Source organism: Felis catus, chromosome C1 (assembly GCF_018350175.1).
Source record: "Felis catus isolate Fca126 chromosome C1, F.catus_Fca126_mat1.0, whole genome shotgun sequence".
Classification (NCBI taxonomy): Eukaryota; Metazoa; Chordata; class Mammalia; order Carnivora; family Felidae; genus Felis; species Felis catus.
Genome location: NC_058375.1, coordinates 52,214,409 through 52,234,040, shown reverse-complemented (window position 1 = coordinate 52,234,040; position 19,632 = coordinate 52,214,409). Strand labels below are relative to the sequence as shown.

Below are 19,632 nucleotides of genomic sequence, written 5' to 3'. Positions count from 1 at the left end.
ATTTTTGTGTCAATTTATATTAAGGCAATAAAAACAATGTAATAATTAAATGGTACAGTAATAACTTTTGCATCAATTTTAATTTTTCTGATTATTAGCAAGGTTGAACTTTTTCCCATGTGTTTATTATTTTTGTCTCTTTTTGTGGGAACTGCCTATTCATCTATTTTTGTAGCTCTATCATCAACTTGGTATTTTTGTTACATATTTTAATAAATTGTTTTGACTGTTTTAGATATTGACTACACTTTGTAAGTTTTGATGTATTTTCTGTTTCCTTTTATTTTCGTTTTGGTTAGTTTTCAATTTATGTAAGTTTTCCTTTTTTTTTAAATTTTTTTTAACGTTTATTTATTTTTGAGACAGAGACAGAGCATGAATGGGGGAGGGTCAGAGAGAGAGGGAGACACAGAATCTGAAACAGGCTCCAGGCTCTGAGCGGTCAGCACAGAGCCCGACATGGGGCTCGAACTCACGGACCGCGAGATCATGACCTGAGCTGAAGTCAGACACTTAGCCAACTGAGCCACCCAGGCGCCCCTAGTTTTCCATTTTTATATTCATCTTTTCTTTGGAGATTTATTCTTAAACTGAATTTCAAGAAATTACCATTATTGGTGAACTATTACTCAAGCTTTCAGTCATTAATCACATGCACTGTCATACCTTTGGGATATAAAAGATATGTGTATTTTTAATTCTGATAAATTAAAACGTGACCTTAAATTATTAGAATTCATCTTTGTAAAGATATTGCTGATGACAGAAACGAGTCGTTATGTATGACATTTCAACAACATCTCTATGAGGCAATAAGGAATAGATACATATAAATTAGTCATTTTAATAAACAGATAAACTGAGGTACCCAGAGGTTATACAGAATCAGAATTTCTCAAGGAGTTTGTAGAAATATTAGGTCTAGAGTCTAAGACTTTTGGATCAACATTTCTACCATTAAATCATGTTTCCAAAACAAAATATACTCTGGGTACTAAATTCAAAATTTGTATAACTCAATGAAGTTCAAACTGGGGCTTGAGCCAAAAGTTCAAGTTCAACAATTAATGATGAGTAAGAGTATATACAGATTTTCATTTAGCCTCCTTGTAAATCCCTTGGATGGTAATATATTAAGGACTAACAACAGATGCTGACATTACCTCAAAGCCAGCTGGCCTTAATATAATCAACATGACCTTGGATGGTGACAATTGTTACAGAGAAGAAAGGAAAGACACTCACATGGTATTTAGACAAGCTACACTTTTAGACAGTTTGAGCTAAGATTCTGACATCAAATGGAAAACATGTTTTCCTTTCAATGAACTTTGACTATAGCATTATCAAATGGAACTTCATCTGAAATATTTTATGAATGTTTTTTATAGTCACCCATCTGGAATGGAATGAAATACTCATTTAGAATTATAGAATACTAAAGGTAGAAGAAGTCTGAGGAGCAATCCAGTCCAGATTTCCCTTTTGATTGATGAAAAATAAAGGGATACGCTTGTCACAACTTACGCTGACTGCAGAGTCAGAGCTGGACCTACGTCTCCTAGGTCTCCTTACTTTCTCTCCTAACTGCCAGCTATATTCAAAATTCTGTTCTTTTGCACATTTAAATATCTGCCATGATTTTTTCAAAAGCTAGTAATTAAAGAAAGTTCAGGCTTATGAAATCATTACAATAGACTATGAGAAAGCATTGTCATTTGGAATTATCCATATATTGAAGTGTTAAGATAAACATAATTATTTGGGTTCCTTATTGAAAAAAATGTACATTTCAGTAGCTGGGAAATTTCTTAAATTTGTATTTAATCATGCGTGTAGCAGCCCCCCCCCCACCTCTGATAAAAGTGTTTAGGGCCACCTGGATGGCTCAGTCAGTTGGGCATCTGACTCTTGACTTTGGCTCAGGTCATGATCCCAGGAGGAGTGAGGTCAAACCCCGCATTGGGCTCTGTGCTGAGCATGAAGCCTGCTTAAGATTCTCTCTCTCCCTCTCCCTCTGCCCCTTCTTCACACAAGCACACACTCTCTCATCTCTCTCTCTTAAAAACAAACCAACCAACAAATAAATAAATTTTTAAAAAGGTGTTTAAACAAATTAAAAACTACAGGCATACCTCAGAGATATTGCAGGTTTGGTTCCAGACCACTAAAATAAAGTGAATATCACAATAAAGCAAGTTGAACAAATTTTTTGGTTTCCCAGTGCATATAACGTTATGTTTATACTACGCTGTAGTCTACTAAGTGTGCAATAGTTATTATGTCTCAAAAACACAATGCACATACCTTAATTAAAAGATACTTTATTGCTAAAAAATGCTAAACATCATTTGAGCTTTTAGCAGGTCATAATTATGGATCACAGATCACCATAACAAATATAATAATAATGAAAAGTTTAAAACACTGCAAGAATTACCAAAATGTGACAAAGAGACACAACGTGAGCAAATGCTGTTGAAAAAATGGCAACAACAGGCTTGCCTGACACAGGGTTGCCACAAATCTTCAATTTACAAAAATGCAATTATCTGTGAAGCACAATAAAGTGACATGCAATAAAACGAGGTATGCCTGTAATGCATTTTGCCTGGTACACTGGTAATGAACATAATTTGTAACATTTGGGAAACTCAAAGATAAGAGAATTTTTCCACGTGCTTATTGTATTTCTTGGAGGCAGTGCCACAGTTGACAGGAGATGCCTTTGGCTGGGGAGTGAGTCAACATTATTATCATAAGTCTTTCCTAAATTCCAGTTTTAGAGAAAGTATAGGAAGATAATTTTTATGTTTCCTTGGAAAGACAGCCAACCTAGATACTACAATACATGGTTAATAAGACTAGAATATGGTGGAACAACAGCTATTACAAAATAGAAGATAAATGTCACATGATTTATATCAACCAAATTTCAAGGTAATAATCAGATTATTTTGAATACTAAATAAATAACATTCTTAGGAGAATTTGTAGCTCTCCTGCTTAAAAGAAAGCACTCAAATTCTTAAGATCTGCCAGAGTTGTTAACAACACAGTGCTTATTCAACCTAATTTTTTTTTAAACAAATAGACTTTCAATCACACAAAGCTTTTTCTCTAGAATCTAGACTAAAATGTTATGAATTAAAAGAAAAAAGTACTGATAAAGTGAATGGCTCATTCAAATAAATCCGTTTGAAAGGATTATAGACTAAGGTTGACAGTTTGAGTATTATGAGAAAAATGTAAGGATGTTGAGTTTTTTAAAAAATTTCAGAATGACAGAGTAAGAAATTCCATGTGTGATATAGTTTTCTCAACGATATAAAGCAGAAATAAAATAGTAGCTTGTAATTCTTATACAGGGCATAAGGTGGTGCTATATTCTACCAATTCAGGTAAATTCATATAAAAAGAAAAAGAACTGTTAATTCATTTGTCATATACAAATTTTACTTATTTTCATTCGCAATGTATAAGGAAATAATGAAAAGCACAAATTAAAAATAGTTCAGTTGAAAATTCTACTATCAGAAAACTTGAATGTATCAGTAAAGTTACATTTTTCTTGGGACACTGTAGAGAACATAATTTGTTTTGACATATAATTCTATATTATTATTAAAGTTTTAGGTGGGGTAGAATTATTAAACAGTAGATCTAGCATAAACTTGGGCACCTGGGTGGCTCAGTCGGTTAAACATCTGACTTTGGCTCAGGTCATGATCTCACAGTTGGTGGGTTTGAGCCCCGTGTTGGGCTCTGTGCTGACAGCTTAGAGCCTGGAGCCTGCTTTGGATTCTGTGTCTCCTTCTCTCTGCCCCTCCACTGCTCATGTTCTGTCTCTTTCTCTCAAAAATGAATAAACATTAAAAAAATTAAAAAAAAAAAGATCTAGCATAAATGTGGAAGAGGATCTTATATATCATCATCATCATCACTGTTGTTCTTTAAAGATACCCTATGTCACATACTTATTAGAAAGCTATTTGCTTTTCATTAAGACAAACAGGTTAAAGAGTTAATGAACGTTTTGTTATTAAAGAATTATAAAATGTATATAAAAACAAAAAGTTAAATAGATGATTTATAAAGGAAAAAATTTATATGGATTGCCACCTAATTGACAAGTTGAATTGATCATCATTTTGAAAATATGAGAAACTTTTGTAACAAAATTACTATTTGGAGCCTTCACAAAAATTTAGACAATTAACTTCTACTTTAAGATGTTTGTATTGTTATATACATAGACATATACAAAACAAATATGTTACACAACATATTCATACACAACATATACATATCTTATATAACACATGCGTTTTATGCCACACATATACTTAAAACATTCTAATTGGGAGTCTGGATACAGGAAGTATTACATCTCTGGAGTTTACAACTCATGGTTTGGGCTTTCTCTAATTGTAATCATGACTAGCAATTGAAGCTATTCCTCTTTCAAAGAAAAATTCCTGACATTCTTTGCATATTACAAAACCTAAGCAAGCAGAATTCAGTATTAAAAAAAGAAAAGTGATAAAGTACCTAAAAGTGGTCTATAGAAAAGGTCTTATTTTCCTCCTGTAATTCATGTCCTTTACCAATTGTGTGAATGTACAGTTTAAAATCTGGCTTATGCATACATTTCAACAATTTTCTAACTTCTGAAAAGATCTTTTTCCATCCCAATTCCATAATTCTCCACTCCACATGAAACTGAGGGACCCAAACTTGTTTAAAATAGATTTAAAGTATTTGAAGTAACTTATTCTTCTAGTAACTTATTCTATCAATCTCAAAACAAATTATACAATAACCGTATTTATAACAAGTACTTCTCAGAGTTGTTGTAAACTTAAATTTATGAAATTTATTTCAAGAATTCAAAGTAAAATGCAAACAAAGAACTGAATCCTGCTAACAGAATTTTTTAAATTCACAGATTTCTTTTTTTAAATCACTTCAGCTCATCTAAGAAATATCAGATAGTAAACAATAGTGGGCAAAATCAAGATCAGAAATAGGATATTAAAAGTCAGGCAAATAATATGAAGGTAATATGAAGGCCTTGAAGTATTTCCAAACACATAAAATTTTATATGAAAGTCACAGAATTTTAAAATTGAAAGTATGCCATCTTCTTTTAATCATTAAATTCTTCTAGTATCTTTTACCTAATTCCCACTTATCATCAGCACCATTCCCTGCTTTTGATGTCTTAGGTGCAAAATGTAAGTTGTCTTTTGTTACACAATCACTGTGGCCTATAGACTAATTGTGGCATTGTCTGTTAGATCTGTCCCTTTCTTACTATGTTCAGGTACTACCCTAGGCTTAGCTGTCATCACTTTATATCAGGATATCTCTATCAGCCTTTCAGATAATCTCCCTAAATTGAAGTCTTCATACACAACATACAATAGTAGCATAAGTTCTTAAACTATACTTTCGTCACTTCCTACAGTCATCTATTCTGTAATAGTATTCATTACGCTGTCATTTATTAAAGTGATTACTAGATTCCTGGTACTATGCTATGCACTTAATACATGTGAGATGATTTAAATCTTCTAAGAACACACTAAATATAATTATTCTCAATTTATAGATAAGAAAACTGAGACTCAAAAGGGCTGCTGACTAACTTACCAAGGATCACACAGTTATTATGTGACAAAAACTAAGATTCAAGCACAGGCTTGTTTCTATCCAAAGCTCTTAATTAGCATCTAAAACAGTGCTTGGCACATAAATACCACTCAATAAATACTTGCTGAATAAGTGAATGAATAAATGAAATACGATGTTATATTACCTTGACATATTGCTAACGGTCCTGTAAATTTTGTGGTTTTTTAATACAACACCTGTATTAAAAAATTTTTTTTTGTAACATTTATTTATTTTTGAGAGACAGAGAGACACAGAGCATGAGGAGGGGAGGGGCAGAGAGAGAGGAAGACACAGAATCTGAAGCAGGCTCCAGGCTCTGAGCTGTCAGCACAGAACCGGATGCGGGTCTTGAACCCACCAACTGCGAGATCCTGACCTGAGCCGAGGTCGGCGCTCAACCAACTGAGCCACCCAGTCACCCAACACCTGTATTTTATACTAAGCAAAGTGGCTGGTATATATTACCATTTCAGTAAATATTTGTTGAGTTGAAGTACATTAAGAAATGGTATTGGGGTGCCTGGGTGGCTCAGTTCATTGAACGTCTGACTTGGCTCTGGTCATGATCTCAGAGTTCGGTGAATTCGAGCCCTGCATCGGGCTCTGTGCCGACAGCTCAGAGCCTGGAGCCTGCTTCAGATTCTGTGTCTCCCTCTCTCTCTCTCCCTCCCCTGCTTGCTCTCTATCTCTCTCTCAAAAATAAACATTAAAAAAAAAGAAATTGTATTGGTGGTGCGCATGGGTGGCTCAGTCGGATGTGTCTGACTCTTGATTTCAGGTTACAATCTCACAGTTTGTGAGCTGGAACCCTTGCATCTATCACTATCAGGACAGAGCCTACTTGGGATTCTCTCTTCCTCTTTCTCTGCCCCTCTCCTACTAGTTGTCTCTCTCTCTCTCTCTCCCAAAATAAATAAATAAACATTGAGAAAGAAAGAAAGAAAGAAAGAAAGAAAGAAAGAAAGAAAGAAAGAAAGAAAGAAAAGAAAAGAAAGAAGGAAGGAAGGAAGGAAGGAAGGAAGGAAGGAAGGAAGGAAGGAGGGAAGGAAAGAAAGAAAGAAAGAAAGAAAGAAAGAAAGAAAGAAAGAAAGAAAGAAAGAAAGAAGGAAATTGTATTGGTAAGGGCCCAATTAACAGGAGCATGACACTGAGAAAAAGTCTTATTATGGTTTTAATATAATCCATATTAATATTTTTCTCTATATATACTGGCTAAAATTATTTACACTTTTGAATTAGAAAACCACAATTATTTAACTAAGTTAATTTTATGAGCTTTTAATTTAGTTGCAAAATAGAGAAAGCTACCATTGGTAGAAAATAATATTGTTGGAACACTAAATATTGTGTGTGAACATGTTGGACATGCACACCAAATTGCTTAGGGTGTAGAGATTCCTAAACAGTCTGAACAAAATTCCTTGGAGATAATGTTTTAAAATTTTAATATAGAACAAATGTCACTCTCTAGCAATTTAAAGATATAAGGGACTTCAGAGTTCAATAACAAATACAGAGTTGTTATTTGAAACAAAAATGTAGCCCTTGAGAACAATCAGTTCAGTTTTCTAACAGCAGTTATAGTATGTGGTCATAACCATTTTTCCCCCTTTTACAGAGGTCTCTAGGTACACATTTTTAATGTATCCTAGCAGTTTCCAGTTAATGTTTTATATTTCTGTAGCTATTATTTTCTGTTGAAAGAAAACTAGTAAAGGTTGAGTCTAAAAAGGGAAAACAAAGGAAGAAGATCAATATTAACACTCCACAAATATTGACTTAGCAAGGTGACTTTGTTGTCTCTCTCTCATAGGAATCGATATTGAATGAATGATGTATTTATAGGAAATACCTATGGAAAACATGTTAAACAAAACCAAAAAATTGCTATGCAAAGTTCATAATCAGACAATCAATTCATCAAGTTCAAAAATTGAAAAGACATGACTTTCAAATTGAAGATCTTTTAATAATATTCTTATTCATCATTTTTACTTTAAAATCATTAAAACTGGCTTATTGGTAGAAATACTGTAATCCACAGAAAAATCTCAAAGAATTACTTCACAAACTTTATTGGTTCTCTGTAGACACCAAATAGTTATTAATAAACCTAATGTCAAATATTTGCAGAAAAAGTCTTACCTATTAATTTAAAATACTATACCTTTATTGAATTTGGCTCGGTTAACTTTGAGTTTCTGTTACTATTAGCACCCATGGTAATTGTGAAGGAAATAGATGTTTTGAACTTTCTAGTTGTTGCCAGTGAAGAACTCCTGGTATCACCTGTAATAAGTAAGAGTTAATTACTTGGTCTCACATTATCAAAAGTCATCAATAGGAAGTCTGTTTCTAAACATAGTGTAGCATAAAAGGCATAAGTATTAATTTCCTTCTTTTTTTCCTTCCTATTGAAATAAAGTCAGAAGTTTCATATTTATCAGGCTTTAGTGGTCCCTAATGTAGGTTCTATTAATAAGATTCTTTATTTCAATATGTCAGTCACTCTTTACTCTGAAATTTTAGTTTTAATAAAATATAATGAGCATAGCCAAATCAAGTTCCATAATAAAATTTTACTTCAATAGATTTTTACAACTGAGAGTGTCTAGAAACAGTAGCTAACAAAAAGTTGGATTCTCATTTATCATTGTTAAGCTAAGATAGAAAGAAAAACTTATCTGATTATGACCCTTCATTCTTATTCAAGAAATCTTTAGTATCAAAAGTAAATACCTTTATTTGAGAATGTTTCCTGCTCAGTTTTTCTTATGATTCTAGGCGATGGTTTTGGTACTGATGATGGGTCCCTTTCAGGAGGTTCTTCAATGTGGTTTCCAAACTGTTGACGTCTCAGTTTACTGTCAACTTCCAGTTTTTCTACAGTAGTTTTGAGACATTGCTCATTGGTTGTCACATATAATTTACAAAACTACAGGAAACAAAAAAGTAGTCCAGTGGGTAAAACCTTCAATCATACATTTGGGAGAAGGCAAATGCACATTAGTAGGCAAGGGATAGACTGATAGATGGAATATATTTCCTATTGAACTAGGTTACTCATTTTATTTTCTTGAATCAGATTGACCACTCTCAAGTGACCTAGTGAAATGTAGCCATGATTCAATGAGGAGGTCATACTCTGAGTGAAAATAAAATGTTACACAAAGAGAAGTGATTTATTATTTTTTTATAAGACATGTGTAGACTTGAGTTTGTTCTAAATAATTTTTATGATTCTTCCACCCCAGAAACGGCATATTTCTGAGAAGAGTCTCTATGTTTGAGTGCATATCTGTAATGTGTGAGCACATGCATGTATTTTACCTTGCTTATTTCTAATGTAGTCATCAGGTTACAATACTCTTCAGATTAAATGTCAAGTACACTTTGTACACAACATATCAAATACATCATTGCCAATATCAAAAAGATGTGCCCTTTAAAAATTCTTCTACACAGTACACAAATTTACATTAGCATGAACTTACATACCTTGATGTAATCAAATTTGCCATCAGCATTTACATCTGCCAAACTTGTTACAGCATTTACTTCTTCTCGAGTCATCTTCTCCCCTCTCTGAGAAAACAAGATTTATTTTAAAGCAACATGACTATCACTTTGTTATGCGAGGGACAGGAGGAGAGTGAAAATTTATTTTAATCTTTTCTACAAGTCAACTTGAATATATGGTTTCATTATAAACCTCAGAACGAGTATTATGTCAAGCAATAATGAAATTCATCTAAATTAAAATTTCACAATTTTATCAAATTTTGTAAAAGTATCAATTTCAGTTTACTAAATTTCAACAATATATATTAGAGATCCAGTAATAATACTACCACTGAATTTAGAGTAATGATAATTCTCCCATGATACCAATAATCAAAATGGATTCCCAATCCCATTTATACTTTGCTTCTCTTTTATTTATCACATATGAACCTATTCCTAAATTACAAAAAGTTCTGAGCAGCAAATAATTGCAAAGGCACACAAGGGGACTGCAACATGGGTTCAATTTTATATTTTATGTTTTATTTACAGAGCACTTTTCATCCAGAAGGATCCTTAAGTACTTTATAAACAACCTATATGTGATTCACTTCACCTGACAATGAAATAGCTATTTTTAATGTGGCCTTGGTAGCCAAAGTTAGATTCCAAATAGTTTGGCCAGCAATGCATATTACAAAACTATTTCACAAATCTTACCTTTGTTAGAAGTTTATAAAGATCAGCGTGCAAAATACAGCCATCATCATTTACATCTAATTGCTTAAATGATTTTAGTAGTTCTGCTTTTGAAGTAGGTTTTTCCTTCCTTAAAATTATACAAAAATCATCAAAATTCAGTTTGGCAGTTTCAGGAGTCCAATACTTATTAATGGTCTTTTGGGATGGATTTCTTCCTGCATGCTGTAGAGCTGCCCAATTAAACAAGTGTTATTATAGTAACATTTGGAATTGGTACCTAAGTATATATTTTTTAAAATCATTATACACTACACTATTATACACAAGTACACATACACCTTTGGGGTTGATAATCTAGTGATATCAATGTATGCCTGACTTATAAAAATGAAAAAAATACATATGTTATCATTTAATGCCAGAATTAAACTCATTTTTCCTATTCTGACAGTTGGTTCTCAACCTACATAGTTTAACTAACTGAAAACATCGATTTACTTTGTAAAAGTGCCTGGAGGAAAAAAAAAAAGATTAAAGACAACCATCCACTTATTTTGACGACATAAGAATAACCACAAAAAGTATAAATTATTACTTTTTCTGGCCCAACAAATACCTTAATGAAATGAGGAAATCATTAATCTGAGAAAACTATTGTCAACAAGGCATGTATCTATCTAAAATGTCCATCACTACTAAACATTAGGGCTTCAAGAACATTAGTTGTTAATCATTAATCAAGTCACAAATGTCAAATATATACACAAAAAGTATCTATTTACAGTTATAGCCTTGTTAAAGATCAAGAATGTCAACATACTTTAAAAAAAATTTTTTTAACATTTATTTACTATTGAGAGACAGAGAGACACAGAGCATGAGGAGGGGAGGGGTAGAGAGAGGGGGAGACACAGGATCTGATGCAGGCTTCAGGCTCTGAGCTGTTAGCACAGAGCCCGACACGGGGCTCGAACTCACAAAGTGTGAGATCATGACCTGAGCTGAAGTCAGTCACCCAACCAAGTGAGCCACCCAGGCGCCCCAAGAATGTCAACATACTTTGAGAGAAGTATGCATTATAGAGAGCAATGGTCAAATCACTTGATTTTTAACCAGAATTTTTACAAACAGTCCTTTAACTGGTTATTTTAGAGACATTCTTGTTTTAAAAGGTATGCTCTTATATCTATGAAAGGCAACAAATTACAATGTGAGAAAGGCTTTTGTATTTGCATATGCCATACACATTAAAACATAATGGCTTTAAACAATTGTACTTTGTACAGTTTAAAAGCAGCAAATGGGTAATTTGCACATAAACAAATCTCTGCATATTAAGACCTAACACTATCTAAAATGAACCCATGGTAAGTTTCCTAAACACTAGAGAAGGAATTAATAGAATTTTAAAACGTATAACTGTCTTGAATCGTGCTACAACTTCTATTATAAAACCTTATATTGGATATTTCTAACAATCATAGGTGAAATTTCACAAGATCTTGCATTACACTTAGCACTATAAAAAATGATAATCTGGGGGCTCCTAAGTGGCTCAGTCGATTGAGTGTCCAACTTCAGCTCAGGTCATGATCTCGCAGTTTGTGAATTTGAGCCCACATCAGGCTCACTGGTGTCAGCGCAGAGCCCACTTTGGATCCTCTGTACCCCTTGCTCTGCCTCTCCCCTGCCTGCATGCTCTCTCTTAAAAATAAACATTAAAAAAATGATAATCTGGATGGTCTACAATTTAATGAAAAAGGACTAATACATATAAAATAATTTAACTAAAAAAAAAATCTGCAAGGAAATAAAAACCAGATCAGGGCAGTAAATATAGACATTTATGAGTCCCTTATTTTGAACATTCATTGTGCATGAGCATAATACAGGGTTTTGTTTTTTTTCAGAGATTCAAACTTCTTGGTTCCTAAGGTTTATAATACAACTAGGAAGTCCACACCTGAAGGGTAAAATTGCTACCTGTGGTTATGATTCACAGTTAGTAACATATTAGAAGTCCACAGACTAAGAGAAATGTTCCCATCCTCCAGATTATGACAGTGAATCATACCTAGATAATTTAAACTTTGAGACAGAAATGGAAACAAGATCATCATCCAGGGTGACTTGTAGAGTTAACAGAAGTTGCAGCTGTAGGCACCTATCTGGCTTAGTGGGATGAACATCCCACTCTTGATTTCAGCTCAGCTCACAATCTCACAGCCGTAGGATTAGAATTTACATCAGGCTCCATGCTAAGAGTGGGGCCTGCTTGGGATTCTCTCCCTTCCTCTCTCTCTGCCCCTTCCCTACTTGCACGCACACTTCTCAAGTATTTTGCCTAGCATAAAAACAGGCCATTTTATAACTCATCTATAAAGAGAGTCAGGAAAAAGGTACATGTGTTTTAGGATTCCATCCCCAGCCAATGTCCACCCTTTGAAAGGTAAGACTATAAACAGGACCTAAATGAAGTTGTGATTTGAAGTCAAAAGTCCATGTGAAAGAAAATGCTGGGGTGCTTGAGTAGCTCAGTGGGTAGAGCATGCAACTCTTGATCTCAGGGAGTTGGAGCCCCACTGTGGGAGTAGAGAATACTTGAGAGAGAGAGAGAGAGAGAGAGAGAGAGAGAGAGAGAGAGAGAGAAAGAAAGAAAGAAAGAAAGAAAGAAAGAAAGAAAGGAAGGAAGGAAGGAAGGAGAGAAAATGCTATTTTCTGTACAGCTTTGGGAAAACAGGTGTGTAACTCTTTGCCACAAGTGGCAGGTCAGCACACACTTGTCGCTATCTTCAATAACAAAATGGTTTTTTGATGTACTATTAATTACAAAAAAAAAACTTTCTCAGAATAAAATTAATTATGCCTAAACATGCACTCAGTAAGTAGATATTCTCATATCTAAGAAATAGGTATAATTTAGTAGTTACTAATTTACTTTCTAAGTTTAGAATTAGTTGGAGCCCATTACTATGTCTGATAGCAATAAGAACACGTAACTGTAAATGTTTAAAGGTTAACACCAAAATACCAATCTTTTGCCAGAGTTTACTTTAAGCTGTGACATGAATCTATAATACCTATATTATTTATAAGTTGGGGAAAAAAGGAACTCTATAGCTCTGGCAATGGTACTGCACTGTCCAAACTTGAAATGGAATGTCAGAGCACATGTTATATGCATAAATGACAGAAAGATATAGATGAAAGACATAGTAAGAAAGAGATATCACTGGTTCACACGACTTTTCAAAAATCTAGATTATCTGAACTCAATCATTACAACATTACAAAGAGACATCCAAAAGAATAAAGGAAAAAACCTAAAATTATAGCTTATAATAAAATATAAATTTAATCTTTTCAATTTTCATATTCCCCAATATGGATTTCCTCAAATAGAGATCTTATTGCATACAAACCCAAGACACTGTTGCAAAAATGTCAGAATTTTTATTTAAGGAAACCTCTTCTAAAGTTGGCAAGATAACTCTGTTTCTCTACCCATAAAGTTATTAGCCTTGATGAAACTTACAGGAGTATTCAGTGTTATCGGCTATTGTTTACCACTCAAGAGTAAAGAATTCCAAATTATTTGACATATCTGGCAAGGACAAAATTCATTGGTCTGATGGATATTTGCAACCACAGAAATTTTACATATAATGGAAAGAAGCAAAAAAAGACCAACTCTCCCTCCCTCCCCAAAAAATAAAAACAGCACACTTCTCTTTTAAAATTTTAGGGGCGCCTGGGTGGCGCAGTCGGTTAAGCGTCCGACTTCAGCCAGGTCACGATCTCCCAGTCTGTGAGTTCGAGCCCGGCGTCGGGCTCCGGGCTGATGGCTCAGCGCCTGGAGCCTGTTTCCGATTCTGTGTCTCCCTCTCTCTCTGCCCCTCCCCTGTTCATGCTCTGTCTCTCTCTGTCCCAAAAATAAATAAACGTTGAAAAAAAAAATTTTAATTTTACCCATTTCCTAATATTTCTTTTTTGTAATCATTCAACCCATTTTTATATATTCTTTACATTTTCCTCAGTAGAGGTCAAATTCAGGCTAGTGATTCAGATACCAAAATGTTTTAAATTCTATTATTATAAATCTTAAAGTACCAAATAAGAATTTTTAAAAATATATTTTTAAGGGGTGCCTGGGTGGCTCAGTCAGTTAAGTACTCTGCTCTTGATTTCGGCTCAGGTCATGATCTCAGGATTTGTGGGATCAAGCCCCACACTGGGCTCTGTGCTGATAGTGTGGAGCCTGCTTGAGATTCTCCTTCCCTCTCTCTGCTCCTCCCCTGCTCATGCACTCTCTCAAAAATAAATAAATAAATATATATATATATATATATATATATATATATATATATATATATAAGTAATATGCAAGTAATTGATGGAAGCCTTAAAAATACTAATATAGGGAGACCTGGGTGGCTCAGTCAGTTAAGCATCCAACTCATGTTTCCTGTTTTCAACTCAGGTCATGATCTGATGGTCCATGAGTTCGAGCCCCATGTCAGGCTCTGCTCTGACAGCTTGGAACCTACTTGGAATTCTCTCCCTGCCTCTGAAAATAAATTTAAAAACTTAAAAAAATACTAATCTAGTCTGTATAAACATTGAATGCTTTATTTGGAAGCTACTAGAATATATAAATATATAAAATCACACAATACCGTAATGTAGTTTCACTGTTCAAGCTTCCCTAAGAAACTGGAATGATTCAGCAATGTAATTCTTATTCCTGTCTTTCTGATCTATTACCTTTCAACAAATAAGGCAAAATACATAAATTTTAAAGAAAAAATTACCCAAGTAAAGTTGTTCTTTAGAAATAATGTTTTCTAAGCTGCTTTTAAAAACAGTTAAGTAGGCAGCTCTACAATTCATATAAAATATTTCTTCTTCAGTTAGTGGAAATTTCTTTGTTCGCAGACTCTCTGAAAGTGCTGACTTCTGACAGGAGAAAGCTGCATCTCTTCCTGGACTGATGGCCATTCTATTAGAAAATAATTTTAAAATTTTAGTCAGTGTTAATCCCCTAAAATGCAAATGTAACCTTGCCTCTCAAATTGGGTGGGGGTGGAGGAGAGGAAATCAAGGCATTAAAGGTTTCATATCCAGGGAAAAGTCCAATATTATAATATGCATATGCTTGTATTATCACATGCTAAACTAGAACAAGCCTTCAGCAATTTATATATATGTGTGTGTGTGTATATTTGTATATACACACACACATATACAAATTATACGCATGTAAATAAACATGTATACATACATATATATGAGCTATACATACATGTATATTTAGAAATCAACTATATATAAGAAAATTTATATAAAGAAAAATATATATATGTATATGAGGGAGCCAAAGGAACAAAGCCAAAGCAAAGATGTAATATAAATGCAAAATAAGTATCATACAGCAAAGGAAAAGCACACATCTATTCTCTCAAAATAAGATAGCTGAAGTTAAGTCTTCATAGGGTTGTCATGAGGACTGAATAATACACGGGGAACATACAGAACAGTGCCTTCCACATAATAAGTGCTAAATAAACTGTAGAAAGAGTGAACTCCACAACACGGAGAATTCGGATGTCATGGGATTGGCAGTTGGCATCCCTCACCTCAGCAGGATCAACGAGGTCATTCCACCAACATCTCAATAATGTAGGCCCACATTTTGAATAACTCAATTTTTAAGATCCCATTTATAGCATTATTGTGAGATTTTACTGCATTCATCACTAATAATAACGTTGTGGCATTATATAGCACCTCTGCTCATAAGGCTTAAAGAACTATCATACATCTCAATTTATCCTTATTACAGTGGTCAAGTATTTTTTTGCCCCTTTTACAGATAAGGAAATTGAGGGACAGAGATGTCACCCAGCTAGCAGTAACAAGAGGCAGTAAATTCTGATAACAGTTTCTTCTTTATTAACGTGAATGAAGGCTTCTTGTACAACAGTTACTGTGAGGCGCTAAATTGTGCTGGTGGTCTAACAGCTTCCAACATTATTTTACCCAGCTTTGACTTCTAAAAATACATTCCAACCTAATAAATTGAATATTTCAAGTTCAACAATAAGACGACACAGGTAGGGTCCCCTTCAGGACTCATTGGATTCTTACTCAGGAGGCCTAAATCACTTGCACCTTCTTGAATTATATAGGTCTTTTACACTTGGGAAAGAAAGATAATAATCGCTTATCATGGATGAAGTACCCTATTTATAATACACAGACTGCCTGCCTGACACTTTCATATTACACCAGATTTAGAAGGACCCCATAGGGATGTGGTGTCACAGTCTGGTTACTGCAAATTGATATCACTATAATTAAGCATCAGTTTTAAACACATATGCGTGCACACATCTCACAAATGTGGGGGGTGAAAAACTGTTCCAATAAGAAAGGAAGAATGAATGTTCATTTTGCAGCAAGCAATTTTAAAATTTAAGTATTTTTTTAGGCTCGTCCTCGAATACTCTTTCCAAATAAGGTGACTCCCTCACGTGGAAATCCCACAGTACAAATGTTCCAGAATTCTATTCTTTCCCTTTCTGTGACGAGAGACGAAACGGAAGCTTAAATAAATATATAACTGCACCCCTCAGGCTTAGAAACCTCCCTCATTTAAAACTCCAGCGCGAGACCAACACAGGGGCCTAGAGAGCGCACTGTAGCAAACGGCTCCATAAATAACCCGCCACACAATACCAAGAAAAATAAACTGTTAACAAGCGCCTAAGGCTTCTAAAGGGCCAAGTGAAAACAGAGCCGCCCAGTCGCCGGCCCTACACCGTGAAATACATTTCACAGATGATCGCGGGCAACCTCTCTGTTTTTGTATTTCACGACGACAAAACTGCGTATCGGGGTACATTTGAGGTACACACGGACCAAGCGTTTAGTAGGACAGAGAAATAAAAGGTGACAGAAAAGGAAGCCGGACAGCGAGGCAGGGCGCGGCGCAGGGACAGAGACCGCAAGCTGTTCGCTACCTAACTCCAGCTCACAAACGAGGAAGCGCAGGCAATTCTCTCCACGGATTCCGCGATCCTCTCACTGCAGCTCCACAGACCTCGGCCTTTACTTTAATTGCCATGGCAACGGCACCTCTCCGCCAACGGAAATAAGAACCAGAGCACCTCCCCAAACAGTCCGGGTAGAAATCTAGGGCGGTAAATCCGGAGAGGACAGAGACGGCTGTGCCGCTCATCTGTCGGGGTCTGGAATGGCCAGAGTGGAGAGAGAGGGTTCTCTGCTGCACTGACAGGGACTGGATGAGGTCCTAGGTCCTTAGCTAGACTCCCCCCACCCCCCGCTTCCCTCAAACACTCGGATCCCTCGTAGAGAGGGAGGGTGTTTCCAGCGGTCCACCTTGTGTGTGACACAGCGTCTGTCGCCCGCAGGCCCGCGCTTTTCGGACTCCAGCGTTTCCCTCCGGAGAAACTGCTTTAGGAAGACGTTGCTCAGCTCCTTTTATCCCGCAGTGGTGCTCTCCTGAATGTCGAAATGCCGTAGGTATCTACCCTGAGCCAACCCATGGTTGTTTTCTTGGGCCCCTCTATGAGTAAGAAGAGTAGATATTATGTTGTTAAAAATAAAAGTCTGTTATTTTACTACCAAAAAATGGGTTTATTCTAAAGCAACAAAGCATTGCAATTCGCTGCACGCAAACTATGGCAAAACCATAGGTAAGTCCAACAAAGGAGAGAAGTTCTTTTATGGAGAAGGAGGAGGAAGGTGGGAGGGGTTATTTTGACCCAAAGTCTACTGGAGAACAGCCAATTCAGGTTCAAGGTGATGATGACGGTTTCTCGTTGGCTTAGTTGCAGGAGTGGTCTGTATCTTGTAGGAGACGCAGTGTACATCTTTCTCTGTTAAGACCTGTAATTAATGATTTTTCGTGTTGAAATTATTCTATTGGGGTCTGTGAGAAGGAAAGCCAGATGTGCGAGGCCGGATAACCCCCCTTGCATGCTTTTGGCTTCTGTAATCTTGCTTGCCCCTTGCATCAGCCAACTGCCCACGTAGCACAACTGGTAGTGCCCCCCCCCACCCCAGCCCCAACCTTTTTCCTTGAGCCCCTGCAGTCCCACCCACCTATGCAGCTGATAGAAAGTTTCAAAGTACTCGGAAGTTAGCCAATCATAAAAGAAGGCCAGTGCCAGAGCTCGCGCTCAGCTTTTGGAAGTGCCTCCCCTTGGCCGGCACCGGTGTAAGTGCGTGTCGCTTGTCACTTGTGCCAAGTGTTGGCCTGGAAGCCGACAGCCGCACTGGCCTCTTGAGCCACCGTTGTCGAAGGCCAGCGGAGAAGCCACTCATATCGGGCCCCTGCGATGGAAAGGAAGGGGGAGCCGCAGGTGGTTTCACTGGACCCCTACCCTCGCTGGGCCCGACAATAGTCGGCCACTGCTGCGCTCAAACGGACTCCAGGTGGAACAAAAAGGCCTGTCCCAGGACGTCGGATCGGTAAGTGTCCCCAGGGACTTCAGACTGAGTTCAGGCCAGCCCCTGAGGCAGAAGGGGAACTTGATCACCCCACATAGAACAGGGAAGCCCTGGGTGGAAGTGTGCAATCTGTTTGAATGTATGTGTGAGTGCCCGTGCTCCACGGTTTTGGCTACGGAGCCTGAGTGTGTCCTACCGTGCCATTCTGTGAAGACTTCATAAATGACTGGAGGCAGAATCAGGTCCACAGGGGCCTGATCCAAGTCAGGTGTTTATACTGACTTGCCAATGTTAAGAGGCATCTAATACCCCTGAGGGGAGCAGCCAGGTGAAGGAAACAACCTCTTCCCTCATATTTGTCCTGCTACATCATACGTTGGGAGGGACCCATTTAGGATACCAGGATGGGGGAAAATTCCTCAAAACCAACTGTTCTGGATTGTATGATTAAGAATTTTAAAAAGGGATTTTCAGGTGACTATGGGGTCAAATTGACACCCCACCCCACCCCATCCCCGGGAAATTACGCACGCTCTGTGAATCAGAATGGCCTATGTTCAGTGTAAGCTGGCCCCCTGAGGGCACCCTAGATGTCCCCATAATGTGAGCTGTTTATAAGGTAATTACAGGGGACCCTGGCCATCCAAATCAATTCCCATTCATTGACCAATGGCTGGAAATAGCCCAGGTCAAATCTCTTTGGGTCCGGTTCTGCATTAATAGTAAGGGACAATGTAAGGTCTTAGTGGCACAAGCCGGAAAGAAGACTTCGCAGGAAAAAAAAACCCACCCCCCCATCCTCCAAGAAAATTCAGAAGTCCTTCCATTTCTACCACCATATGCCCCCAGTGCCCCATCAGTCAAGGGAGGGGAACCTCACCTGCCTGACAGTCACCCCCTGTCAGTCTTGCTTCTACCAGCAGCCAGTCTGCTTCAACCAGGGATACCTGAACTGGTAGGGACACCTTAAGTCTGCGGCTCCAGGTCCAAGGCCCCAATGGCAATGCAGATGCCATTGCAGGAGACTAGGGGTCACCGAGAATAGGCTGCAATGGGACCCTACAAGAGGGGGGGATCAGTTTTCTGCAACCAACTGGTCTGTACTACTGACTCCTCAACTGGGGACACCACATGCTGCCCTACTCTGAGAAGCCACAGGCAATGATAGATCTCCTAGAATCTATATTCCAGACTCACCACCCTGCCTGAGTCAACTGTAAGCAACTTCTGCTCACCCTTTTCAACACAGAAGAGCCGAAAAATTGTCACTGA

The 19,632-nt window shown here is 36.8% G+C and overlaps 2 protein-coding genes across 3 annotated transcripts in view; one reads left to right on the top strand and one right to left on the bottom strand.

Moving 5' to 3' along the window:
- Positions 1-17,117, bottom strand: part of EFCAB7 (EF-hand calcium binding domain 7) — a 45,121-nt gene extending 28,004 nt beyond the window's left edge. The window contains exons 1-6 of one of the 2 annotated variants that reach the window (XM_045035958.1): positions 16,908-17,117; positions 14,697-14,884; positions 9,904-10,115; positions 9,178-9,264; positions 8,419-8,614; positions 7,847-7,968 (exon numbers count right to left, since the gene is read on the bottom strand). In XM_045035958.1, coding sequence (XP_044891893.1) covers positions 7,847-7,968; positions 8,419-8,614; positions 9,178-9,264; positions 9,904-10,115; positions 14,697-14,883 — 804 coding nt within the window. In that variant the 5' untranslated portion in view covers position 14,884; positions 16,908-17,117. The remainder of the gene's footprint in view (positions 1-7,846; positions 7,969-8,418; positions 8,615-9,177; positions 9,265-9,903; positions 10,116-14,696; positions 14,885-16,907) is intronic. The other variant, XM_003990155.6, reaches the window with a different exon arrangement.
- Positions 17,118-17,715: 598 nt separating this feature from the next.
- The window catches only part of ITGB3BP (integrin subunit beta 3 binding protein), a 72,741-nt gene continuing 70,824 nt past the window's right edge, over positions 17,716-19,632 (top strand). Inside the window, exons 1-2 of the mRNA XM_045033601.1 lie at positions 17,716-17,749; positions 18,003-18,381. Coding sequence (XP_044889536.1) covers positions 17,716-17,749; positions 18,003-18,381 — 413 coding nt within the window. The remainder of the gene's footprint in view (positions 17,750-18,002; positions 18,382-19,632) is intronic.